The sequence below is a fragment of the Hyaena hyaena genome, unplaced genomic scaffold, assembly GCF_003009895.1.
Source record: "Hyaena hyaena isolate Hyena2069 unplaced genomic scaffold, ASM300989v1 scaffold_58, whole genome shotgun sequence".
In the NCBI taxonomy this organism is placed as follows: Eukaryota; Metazoa; Chordata; class Mammalia; order Carnivora; family Hyaenidae; genus Hyaena; species Hyaena hyaena.
This window is the reverse complement of record NW_024080689.1, coordinates 3,218,842-3,231,522: the sequence shown is the minus strand read 5'-3', so window position 1 is coordinate 3,231,522 and position 12,681 is coordinate 3,218,842. Positions and strand designations below refer to the sequence as shown.

General features: G+C 55.2%; 1 protein-coding gene across 2 annotated transcripts in view; it reads right to left on the bottom strand.

The window, feature by feature from the left end:
* The window catches only part of MYH10 (myosin heavy chain 10), a 126,723-nt gene that overhangs the window by 37,566 nt on the left and 76,476 nt on the right, over positions 1-12,681 (bottom strand). Inside the window, exons 15-17 of one of the 2 annotated variants that reach the window (XM_039231495.1) lie at positions 12,286-12,459; positions 11,942-12,056; positions 7,712-7,774 (exon numbers count right to left, since the gene is read on the bottom strand). In XM_039231495.1, coding sequence (XP_039087426.1) covers positions 7,712-7,774; positions 11,942-12,056; positions 12,286-12,459 — 352 coding nt within the window. The remainder of the gene's footprint in view (positions 1-7,711; positions 7,775-11,941; positions 12,057-12,285; positions 12,460-12,681) is intronic. The other variant, XM_039231494.1, reaches the window with a different exon arrangement.

The following is a 12,681-nucleotide window of genomic DNA, read 5'->3' as shown; positions in this document are numbered from 1 at the left end:
TCCACCGCCGCTTGGGAAATGCGAGCTCGCTGCTGGCATTATTGATACACAAGCCGGTGCTGTGACACGCCTACTAGGAAGCGGCTCACGAACAGGTACCCGGCTCGGAGCCCTTCTGTGAGTGGTGGCACCCAGGGATCGGGGACCAGAGTCCTGTCTTCTCAGCCATCGGATTCTCAGGGACAATCACTCAAGTGGATGGCTAGACTACATCAACCCAGGTGTCGGGGGCGAGCGGGCGCCGGCTCCGTCCTCCAGGCATGAGTGTGCTTTTGAAAAGGGAGGAGAAGGCAGAGCGGGAAGGAGCCAAACAAAGAAGCTGTGCCTCAGCTGAGGGCAGCGATGGTGAAACTTCTAGAAGGTTCGTTCTGGCGGCTGCAGCTGACAGGCACCAGCACCCACGGGGCCCTGACCCCTCCAAGCACAGCGTGGCCACCAGCACATCTGGCACATAAAATGCTCTCGTTTAAAGGGACTGTTAAATAGGCGAAACACATTTCTGGAATGTCTCAAGAGCGTGGACAACACCTGCTGAGCCGTCCCCTCTAACACCCTTTCGCTCCTGGCAGCCCCTCTGTTCTGCAGATTGCTCCCCAGCCCTGGCGGTGGGGGAAGGGCTTTGTGACCAAGACCTCACTCGGGTCTCTGCCTCCAGTGAGGCTTTTACGGAACAGGACACCGTGACCCAGGAGGGAAGGTTCCTGCCATGCAGACCTTAAACTGCAGCTGGCAAAGGCCAGACAAGATCAGATTCACCTGCAGCCCACGCACCTCTGCAAAGCAGAGCCACCACACTCGAAGGCTGGGGTCAAAGCCATGCCCGCCTGTGCCCCGAAGTCTGTCCACCATCCATCCACCTCTCTTCCTGTACCTCCAACCTGTCCCTCCTCATTCATTCCAGCAGAAAACAGCACCCAGCCCGGCACACGCCACGGAACCGGCCGTGAACTTCCTTTGACCCCGTCGTGGCCACCCACCTGTTTCCTCAGAGCCAGGCTTCTTCCTACAGGAGTTCACGCTTGCCACACCTCATGCTTTCCACTAACCTCCCACCCAGGCAATAACAGGTCAATCGCAGCGGTATCTACCTGACCTTGACCTTGGTACACCTGCCTGTGGGCCATCATGGCGGCATCTGATAGCGCTCTCCACCCCTGGCCTCTCTGTACACCACTTCTACGGCTACTCTGGTCCCGCTGCTGACCCCTCTTCTCGTCTTGAGCGCCATGGCATGCGCGGGGGCCCAAAGTCAAGTCACCTTGGAAACCCTCTCAGAACAAGGCGATCTCCGAACGGAGGCTATGCTGCTCCACCTGCTTTTCTCAGGGCATATTCTCGCCCTGGGGGGGCCTCCTCTGTGACTGGAACTAGCTTCATGGCAGTACCTGGCACCAGTCACCAAAACCGTTTCTCCTCTGCCTTCCACTCGTTCTCGTGAACGCTGCATCCCTCATACCGAGCAGGACATCTGGCCCGTCACAGCCAGGACACATATAAATGAAGCAATCATTAAGTACATTTCCAGTGACCACTAGTGAGAAAAGCATTGCAAAGAAAGAGCAAGGTGCTACGAAGGAGATGGGTGCTTAGAGCTCTCTTGGAAGTAATTCTATTCTACGCCTGAAGGGTAAGTGAGCTGGTGGAGATCAGACGGTTCTAGGCAGTGGGGAGAGCACGGGTGAAGGCCCAGGGGCAGCAGATGTGAAAGGTCGGGCCAAGAAGCATTCTGGGCAGCGAGATTTGGGCGCCCCCACCGGCAGCTGCGCGTAGGGGGTGGGGAGGGGTCCGCAGAGAGGAGACGCTGTGCCATCCAGGCTCTGAGCGGGAAGGAAGGTGGCAGCTGAACTGGTGATTACGGGGGTGGGGGGTGAGAAGGGGGACTCAAGATGTCTTCCGGTGGCAGAACTCACTTGCTCTGACCACCAAGCCGACGTGCGAAGTATGGCAGAGAGACGGGTCAAGAACCAGTCCTGGGACTGTGGCTTCTGCAGCTGAGGGGCTGGTGGCGCCCCTGGAGGGCAGGGGAGAAGGGGCTTCTGTGAGCTGGGGGACAGGCTCCAAACCCTGCAACTCCGGGGCCCCCGGACACGGTGGTCTGCGCTAAGAGACGTGGGCATGGGAGCTGTTCTGGGATGAGGGCCTGGGGCCGCGCTGGGGAGAGAAGAGAGAAGCAGCCAGAAGCGGGAGGGGAGGAGGTGGAGCACGCTCTCGGCCATGCCGCCTGCCCCGTCACTCCTCCTCTGCCTCCCCTGCAGAAGGGACCTCCGGCTATGGAGCCCCGAGACCAGGAGTCGCCTCGATTGTCCTTACAGCAGCCGCTCACCAAACTGGCCAAGCCAAACCTCGCCGTGTCTTCCGTCTGTCCTGCTCCTCAGCCCAGTGTGGGTGCCTGCTGCTCACCCAGACTCCACGGTGACTCCTGTGGCTCCGCCCCGCTCTGCTACTTCCCCACCCGCACTGTGCTACCCACGTTAGCCCTTGGTCCCAGGGCGATGGTTAATCCCAGGGCGGTGGTTAACGGGTATTTCTGAAATGAAAGACCCGACTCAACAAGCGCCCTGTTCCTGTACTTCTCCCACAGCCTGCAGGCCATGATCCGGGTCCTTCCACCCAGGAGTGTGGCCGGTGAGGCAGAACTCAGGCCTGAGTCAGAAACGCCTGCCACTGGTGAGCTGTGTGACCCCTGGGTCAACTCACCCGACTGCTCCAACTTCAGCTGCTTCTCCTGTAGACGTGACCAACCTCAGAGAAGCAGGAGGTGCCTGGAGAACATTCTGGCGCTCAGTGACCAGGCCTCTGGCCCCTTCCCCCCACCCCCCCACCCCGAAGCTCCAACTACAGACCAGGCACATCTTCTCAGAGACACAAGGCCCTCAGATCCCTGTCCTTTTCCGTCTGCCTGGAAAGCCAGCCCTCTTCCAGCCATCCTGGCAAACACGCGGGCCTGGGTGGCTCAGTCGGTCAGTTAAGCATCTGACTGTGGCTCAGGTCATGATCTCCTGAGTTCGAGCCCCGCGTCAGGCTCTGTGCTGACAGCTCAGGACCTGGAGCCTGCTTCGGATCCTCTGCTCCCCCCTCTCTCTGCCCTGCACTGCTCGTCTCTCTCAAAAATAAATAAAACATTAAAAAAAAACCAAAACATTCTCAGCTCTTCACCTAACTACCTCTTCTTAGGTCCCGGTGCCTACCCTGCCTCTGCTCAGTGGGACAGTCGCTCCTCTAGGCTTCAGGTCACCTAGGCTATAACCCAAGACATCGCCTCCTCTATCCCAGGTCTCCTCCCGCTGTGCAGAGCGCCCCAGGCACATCTCCCCAGCATGTGGCACACACGCAGGGTCCTCAGAGCCGCTGCCTGGTGTCACTGGGCCCGTGACCAGCAGCTCAGAGGATTTCCTCTGCTCCCCCCTCGCCACCCCCCACAACCCCATGTTGGCCTGAAAATGGTACCTGGCACAAAATATATACCCCTCAGTGACATCCAGTTACCCACAAGGACAGGCCACCCCAAAACAACAGAGGAGGCGTGCCGAGTACTTCGCGGGGACATGGCCATGCTGGTCTTGCCGTTCAGTGGCCTATAGGGGTGGCCGTACCCTACACTGCCGCGCTGGTGTCTAAGCACACAGTCCTGAGCGGGGGCTGCTGTTTAAACTAAAAACAAAAATCATCATCATGAACCTCAGTTTTCAAATTAGCCATCAGTAACGGTAAGCTAAGCTAAATGTTCAGATGTTTAAAACATTAACGATCTGGACTTTCGGTTTTCTTTTTTAAATTCAAAAATGTAAACTGAGAGTTAGGTTTTAACTGAGCAAAACGACCTCTTGGGGGACAAGGGACATTGGGAAACTTCATTCAATGGTCTGGGCCACACTAGGAACACAGGATTTCACTTCCAAATCAAGGCCCAGAAAAACCTCTATTTTGAAAAGAGTACTTTCTTGTTGGAAATGGTAAAGGCAAGCACCAGAGAAAGGCAGAAAATACAGAGAGGAGCGCCTCAGCTCCCTGAAATGAGGCCATTACGGCTCATGGGAGCCTCGCTCAGAGATCTGTGACTTCGTGGAGCCTCGCTCAGAGATCTGTGGCCTCGTGGGGAGGGCAGGCTCCCCGGTGGGCATCTCATGGTATCTGGTGGCCCATGAGCCTGAAAGGAATTTGAAGTATTTTACCCTGATGCTTAAACGCTTAATGTTTTTGTCCATACAAAAGTATGTGGACGGTGAGAAGTCAGGGGGGGCCCGTAGCCCCATTGTCTGCGTGGGCACACTTCGAATCGGAAAGCACAGAAATGCAATTTATAATCATCTTAAATATCTCTTATGATGGCCTTCGACAGTTTTTTAAACTAAGCCCGTGTCGGGCTCTGTGCTGACAGCTCGGACCCTGGAGTCGGCTTCAATTTCTGTGTGTGTGTCTCTTTCTACTCCTCCCACACTCACAGTCTGTTTCTCTCAAAGATAAATAAACATTAAACAAATTACTTATAAAAAAAAAAAAAAAAGAAAAGAAAAGAACTCTATCAGGTACAAGGCCTCTGGGACCCGGCCTTATACTAGGCATGTGGCACGTTCCCAACGCTCGTTTAAACAAATCAAGACGATTCTACTCTAACCTGCACTGAAACGTTACCAACAGTTAAGCGTGGACTTGGAAACCAACACTCAACCGCTACGAATTCCCAGGAACAATGTTTAACATCAAACAGTGTCTCCATGTATCCCCAGTACATGTGAACAACACACTGATGCTGGCTTCACTACTGGGTGGTGGAACCATTCTGTTCATAGTTCTAGAATGGTAAAGTTCCAGGGAGTTCACAGGTTGACACGGAGCATGTGACCTAGGGTCTTCCCCCTCCCGGGAACTGGGGCTCAGGTCATGATCTCATGCTTCGTGGGTCCGAACCCCGCGCTGGACTCTGTGTGGAGTGTGGAACCTCCTTGGGATTCTTCTTCCCTATCTCTCTGCCCCTCCCCTGCTTTCACTTTCTCTTTCAGAATCAATAAACTTAAAAAAAAAAAAGATTCCAGATTAAGACAACAGGATAAGAATATCTGAATACCTCCCTCCATAATTTAACTCTGGACATGAACCGCATCCGCCCCGACCCACGGGTCCTAAAACAGCACTAAAGGAGATGACACAACTACCAACCACCAATCATGCTGCTCGATTCTAGGTGGAACTTCCTGGACCAAAAGCCAGTGTTTCTGAAGCCAGAACACCGTCATCTCGGTGGGAGGCGTGGCTACAGGAAAAGCTGCGAGCCCCCCCTCCCCCCGGTGATGAGGAGGAAGAAGTCAGTGGCTCTGAGAAGATGGAGGGAGACAGACCCCCACAGGCCTGTGACGGACCCGAAGCCCTCCTGCAGCGCTGGCCAGCCTCCCCCAGCCAAAGGCCGCAGGTGAGTTCAAGTGGGGCTGCTATGGAAGACAGGACGGAGCGGGGTCGGTGGGGGTAGGGAGGCCTCTAGCGACAGTTAAAACTTGCCCCGTGCACTTCTCACGCTTTCTCTTGTGGAGCCCAGCCTTTCAGAGCCTCAGTGGCTGCCTGGTGCTCACGGCGGTTCAGAAAGACACAGCAGGCTCGGAGCCAGGGTCGCGGTCGGGGACACGCAGCTGCCTGCGGCAGAGACACAGCCCGGCATTCGCGCCCTGGGAGTCCCAACGCGCTGCCTAGAACCATGAGGTAACAGTGACCCTCAGTGGGCCCGTCGCTGGGCACATCTCACAAAGTCTCGTCTGTCAGGGCAGATCTGGAAGAGAACCGTCCTTTGGATCACAGAGAAACATGTACAACCTCTCTGTTCTGCCTGGAAATTCTGCTCCTCCTCTGATGCTTCTGGAAGCCTGTCTCTAGCCCAGCCTCTCCCCTGTGACCCCAGAGCCTGCACATGCTCCGTGCTAACACTCCGGCGCACTTGGGCGTGCGCGTCCTCACTAGCTCCGTGCTCTCTCACGTAGAGGGTGCACACTGCGTGCTGGCACGGTGTGGACGCCTAGAAACTCCTGCATCCGTTCTTCTGAGAAATCACCGAAAACACTAAAGCCCCATGTTTTCACTCAAAGCCTCCCTGGGGCTGGAACCCATAACACATCCGGGGGAGAAAGACATTTTGCTGTAGAAACACCACGCACAGCTTCAAAGACCAGAGTTCAGCACGGCAGATGAACGAAGGCGCCGCGAGGACAGGTAGAGATGGAGACCCCTGGCCCCAGGTTCTGCCGAGTAACTCAACCACGGGGAGGTGAACGAGCTTGCTCCCCGCCAGCGTGAGGTCACTGGATGGCTCTGCTGGCATAGAAATGTGCCCGGTCCACACACTGTGAAGGTCCTGTAAGAGCAGCATCTGCGCCGCCAGAGAGGGGAGACTCCCCCCGCCCTTAAGTTGCTCACCCAACAACTTACTGACCGTGTGTGGACTGGCATGATCCTTGCTCTCAAAGAGCTCAGTCTAGAACTCTCTAAAAAGATTAAGAACCCAGAAGAGACGGGGGGTGGGGGTGTGTGTGTAGGAATTTCAAGAGGGCCCTTGATGTTGGGACAAAGTCCGAAAGATCAAGCACTAACGTTTCAGCCTGTTAGCTCAAAACTACCTCCTACTTCTGTCTCCCTCACCCCACGTCCTCGACTCAGGCAGGACGCCCCGAGGCCAAGAGGCACGGTCTCAGACAGCGTCTTCCTCTGGACTCCCCTGTGGAGGGCGCCTTCCAGCTCCGGGAGCCACCTTGGGCACAGTCTGGCCCTTACCCCGGCGGCCAGCACCCCCCACACACTTCCTTCACCGGATGTGCTGATGGCAGGGATTGTGACCTGGGTGAAGATGAGCACACTCCTTGAACTGAGTGTTTAAAAAACTTTCGAGATGGATGTAGACCTCAGCATTAACACATTTCAGGAATCACTGAGGAAACCATGCGAAATGAATCTGACTTTATCTAGGGATTTCACCGCGTGGTTACAAGGCCGAGGATACTCTTTCCGGGTCGGGCTTTTGGGGGGCCCCCAGCCATGGCTAGGCTGTATCTGAAGCCAGGACTGAGGGTTCAGACCACAAGGCACAGCAGTTTGGAGCTCAGTCTCGGGTCCCAGGTACACATCCGCCCAGCACGCACCCCGCCTTGGTGTCCGTTGTGTTGGGCCTTGTGGATGGTCCACGGTCTCTAGTTCCAAAGGAAAAGCCAGCTAACCACACACGTACATAAGTTCCAGACAAAAGGATAATGACAAGAACAGCACGAGGGAGAAACGTGTAAGTATCTGTTCTCCGCAAGTTCGTGGCTTAGGAAGAGAAACGGTCCCTTTCTGGAATCCCAAATGCAGAGGTGGTTCGGAGGCCAGGGAGAGACACTGGTTCCCAGCATTCCCTGGGTGGACTGTGTATCAAAACGGCACTATTGGAAAAGGTAGGGACGTACCTTTTAATATGCAGTGCTGGAAGTGCTATGCGTAAAGTCAGAAGCAATGTGTATGCGGTAGCGACTGTATCGTTTATGCACTCAAACAGCTGCCTTGAAGTATAATAAAAATGAGCATGAAATGAAAGGTTCATGCAGGTCTATGAGCAAAACAAAAACAGAAACCCAGAAACCAGCCCCGTGCCCATGGCTACCCTGCCCGCCCGGCCCACCCGGCCAGCCCCCCGCGAGTTCTTCCTGTGGGCTTAAAACCCTTCTGTCGGGAAGACCTACAGGCTTTATACATTCACCTGGTGGTTCATGAAGACCAGAAACACTGTCATAGAAAGAAGCTCTCTGAATATTCTGAATCTCTAAAGCAGAGAAACAGCAAAAAACAGGAGGACAGAAGAGCAGATACACAAATACTTCAGTTAGTGAGAGAGACATTGGACATCACAAGTCAACTTTGAAATCGGGCTATGACACAGCCCCTATGACATTACTGCCCAGGGAATTTGCACCTCTGGACAAAGTTCTTTCCTAAATCATCTTCCAAACATCCCCACTCCCAAGGGTCCGCATCAGATCACCTCAGCGTTACATGATTATGTAAACGCAAGAGGACATTTAAGAGAAATGAGGGACTACTGGAATCGTTCATAAAATTATGCTGCAATTCGCAGATCGGGACAAGACTGCGTAACTTCGAGCAACTCTGCTAAGCGTACACGTTAAGTGGCTTTTACTGTCAAAGATCCACACTGCTGTGTAATTTGACTTCCAATCAAGAGTTTGGAAACATAATTGGCTTCAAAAACAAATTAGCAACAAGTATTACTACGGAAAACAAAATTCAAGTTCTGTTGCAGCAAAACTTTCAGTTAAAAGAACTTCAAATCATAAGGTGATAACTTCTTGATCATACCCATTTACTCATGAAAATCCCCCAGGAAACACATTTACATGAAAATGCAATTGTTAGCTTTTTAAATTTCGGGATATAAGCCCCAAGGAGTGGGAAGAAGTCCCGTGCAGCTGATGCAGAAACCCAAAACATCTTTTAGCAAAAAGTAGGGCACTAGGAATCTCTAGGGCAGGGCTGCCATCAGAAATCTTATTGCTCCTGGTTTGGCCTTGAGTGAACTCCATAAAATCCTAAAAGTCTGTTTTAACCAAAATATTCTATATCCTAGGGATTGTGCCTTCACAGGCAAACTAGATTCATACATCCTGCTTTGGTGGTCGGCTGGTCATTGTTTGCTTTTGCATTAATGTGGCTACAAAAAGGAAAAACAAGGGCTTGTTTTTTCCAGGTCTATTTTCTTTTCCTACAAAAAAGCTTCCCTTATCCCAGGAAACCCCTACCTCCAGAGTGAGCAGTGGTGAACTTTCCGCCCTAGAACCCTCATCAAACGCTGTGTCTGCGGCTGACTTTTTATATAAAACACGCAAGCCTCAGAACGGTACAGACACGGTTCCACCGTCCTGCCTGACTTTCACCCTGAAGATCGGCTCCCCTTCGCCACCGACAGAGAGTGATCTCTGTGATCCTGTCACTCAGATTAAAGCACGAAACTGTCCGCCTAAGCCAATGCACAACGGGACTTATGCTAAGAGCAGCACGATCAGGACACCAAACATGTGGGGGTGATTCCAGGGCAGATGCCGGCGCGGCCAAATCCCACATGGGGCAGATCTGATCTTTTTGGGAGCTCCGAGCCATGGGCCAAGCGCAGGTGGAGGGGGCTCGAGCCGGAGCCAAAGAGCCTGAGAGACTGCTATCGGTTCTGGAATTAAATACCCTAACTTCTCCACGAACACAAGAGAGCACAGAGAGGCAGGAAGGACCCTCCAGACACGGTCCTACCCATTGGACACATCAGCTGGGCTACGGAACACGCCTGCCCGCCTGCAGCCCGGGCCAGACCTCACCCTCCTAACACAGCTGGCCCACCACCGCCAGAGGCTGCACATCTGGGGATGGCGAGGCGCAGAGCTGAGGGAGGAGGATGGACGGAGGAAGCCCAGGAAGGAAGCTGGGAGCCAAGACAGAGGCTCACCCGTCCTGTTATCGCATCTGTGTGTCCGGAGTCTCCGACGAGACTCTAAGCTCTGGGGGCAGGGATACGTCCCTCTTCGTCCCCACACGGACCTCACAGATGACCATGGTAAGCACGTGGTGGGGTAGAGTCCTGTAAGGATGGGTCAGGTGTTTCCCACGACATCATTTCTGGTTACGAAATTAAATAACGGGGCGCCTGGGTGGCTCAGAATGTTGAGCATTCAACTCTTGGTTTTGGCTCAGGTCATGATGCCAGCCAGGGTCGTGGGATCGAGCTCTGCACTGGGCTCTGCACTGACGGTGGAGCCTGCTTGGAACGCTCTCTCCCCACCCCTCCCCGACTCGTTCTCTGTCTCTCAAAGAGTAATAGCAAAAAGACAAAATTAAAAAATAAGAGAGTCAAGGGGGACCTGGGGGGCTCAGTTGGTTAAGCATCCAACTTCGGCTCAGGCCATGATCTTCTCCTGGTTCGTGGGCTTGAGCCCTGTGTCAGGCTCTGTGCTGAAGGCTTAGAGCCTAGAGCGGTTTCGGATTCCGTGTATCCCTCTCTCTACTCTCCCCTGCCTGCCCTCTCTCTCTCCCCCTCCCAAAAATAAATAAATATTGAAAATTTTTAAGTAAAAAAATTTGTAAGTTAAATAAATGAAACAGAATAAATGAATAAAAACCAAAAATGGTTCACGACATCAGAACCAGTACGTGAGCCCAGGACCTCATTTCTATCGTACAGTCATCGTTCCCCCAACACTTCTCTCCTCACTCAAAATGAAGGGAAAATCAGTTTTTGAGGCTTCAGTGGTAGAAATGCTGGTTTCCTCTGTTCTCTTCTCCTCACACTCAGCTCCCCGCCCGCAGGGTCCTTCACCCAACCCACCCACAGACCACTGCCCGTTTCCCTCTCCACCTTTGCGCCGTCGCCCCCCACGCCGTCGCCTCCGAGCTGTCGCCCCCCACGCCGTCGCCCCCGGCTCACAGAACTATGGGAACCATTTCTCCAATGGAGTCAAGTCCACCTGAGACTGGAGGTCGGGCTTCTCTGTGCCTCTTGCAGCTGTGACCCTCGCCTCACACCAGCTTTCACGACTCGACACGCTGTCCCCCTCTGAGGACAAGGACAACTCCTCCTCCGTGACAATCCGCCTCAGCACCTCCCCCCCAGTACACAACGCGGCCAGAGGCTCCTTCCCTACCATCCCCGTGGCGTCCGTCACAGCTCTGCTCTGGGCGTGTCTGTCTCTTGTTTCCCGCGGCCGGAGCCCTCCCGGGGGCGTCAGGGGGGCAGAGGGTCAGCTCCCGAGCCGCAGTGCCCGGTTCGTTCTCCCCTGACTCCCCTCGTCTCTCTGGGATGCGTGCCTCGCATGTCTCCCCCCGAGTCCCAGCCTTCCCGGGCCCCGTGACAACCCGAGCTTGGAGGGTCTGTCCGCTCCGGCGTCTCACGTCCTGCGCTACCGTCTCCCGCGACAGGGCCGGGGACCCCTCATCCGCTGGGTGCGGCCTCGTCCGCGCCAGCGCCTCTCTTCTCAGACCTGGAGCAGCCGCCCCGACAGGCCAGGCCGCTGCGCTAACGGGAGACTCGCAGCCACGGGCACAAAGACCACCTAACCTTCCCCCAAGCCCCCCCTCCCATCCGGGGCCCCGTGTGCGCGGCCCTCCCGCTCACCCCAGCTGCTGGACGCCATCGCTCCTCAGCGGAGCGCCCGGCCTTCCTCCTCACGTGCGCCGGGTTCCTTCGGCCTCAACACCCCGCGCCCCTTCTCGTCTGCTCCCTGGGTTTCTTCCTCTCTACCTCTGAGAAGGCGGCTGGATGCCAAGGTCTGGAGATGCTCCAGAAAAAGGGGCGGGGGTGAGCGGGGCTCCTCAGGGCAAAGGGCCTGGGGCCGAGCTAAGACTGGGGTACAGCCGGGATGAACGCAGCGGCGAGAGCAAACTCTGGGGGCCGCCGCCTCCCCTGCGCACAGGCACACGGACTTTTCGTTTCCCTGCAACTACCAGCACCTTCTAGCCTACGACGAAACACCTGAGGCTCGTGTAGACACAAGACCTGGGCGGGCTGACGGGAACAAAGACAACTGCTCTCCACGCAGGCCGTTCAAACTGTTCTCCAGCCGCTGCGCGTGTTGGGGCTGCAGCTCGGCGGACCTGTACGCGACCCGGAGCGACCTATGGGGCCTCTCTGGTTTTGCGTCCCCAGTACCCCTAGATGGGGACCAAACTGGGCCCTGGGCAGCCTGAGGCACGTGTGCAGTTCTTTCCGGCTCTAGGCCTAGAATGTTCCACACTTCCCACGGCATCTGACCAGGAAGGCAGATGTCCTGTGTCCCATGTTAAACTCCAGTGTAGCGGCAGCCCTGCTCTAGGGAAAGCGAGTTTTAAAGGAAAATGCACGGACACGGTTCTACATAAAAGAACCGTCTACAAGTCACCAATGGAAAAGTTTCCAGACATGCGCAAACTGCGGGCGGAAGCGCGTTCTTACCGTCCTTCCAGAGCTCGGCCACGAACCTGTCCGAGGACTGGTGCAGGAGGGTGGCCACGTTGTCGTTCAGGGGGTCCATGTTCTTCATCAGCCACTCGTCTGCCTTGTAGTCCACCTGGCCGTGGCCGCGAGGCGGGACGCGGACACACACACAAAACAAGAAACATTTTCAGCCTCAACCCAGAATGTTCTCGGGACAATCTGAAAGGTGGGCTGTCTCGAGGGCCACGCAGGGGTGACGCGCATGGCGCTTAAGGTCTGCGAACGTTTATCCGCACGTCTGTCACCACCGTCATCAGATGCAGCAAAATCTCAAGCTGCCGCCAGGGTCACGCAGCCCATACCTTCCCCGCGTAATGGATGATGCAGAAGTCTGCTTTGTCCTTCAGTTGCCGGGGCTTCTGGAACTTGGAGTGAGAGCCTTGCTCTTGAACCAGTTTTTCGACAAAGGTCTTATCTGTGGCCTTCGGGAACCAGCACTCTTCATCCAGAAGGGCCAGCACGCCGGGGGGGTTGGCCTGGGAACGAGAATGGACACGTTCACCGTCGCTCACTTTCAGCACCAAGACGCCCCTCTGCACGCAACAGGCTGCTTTCCAGGATGAGGGACTTTCCTGAAGATCTATGGGAACCAAACTACTAGGATGAAACTCAAACACATCTGACTTTGGCTCAGGTCATGATCTCATGGTTCGTAGGTTCGAGCCCTGTGTCAGGCTCTGTGCTGACAGCTCAGAGCC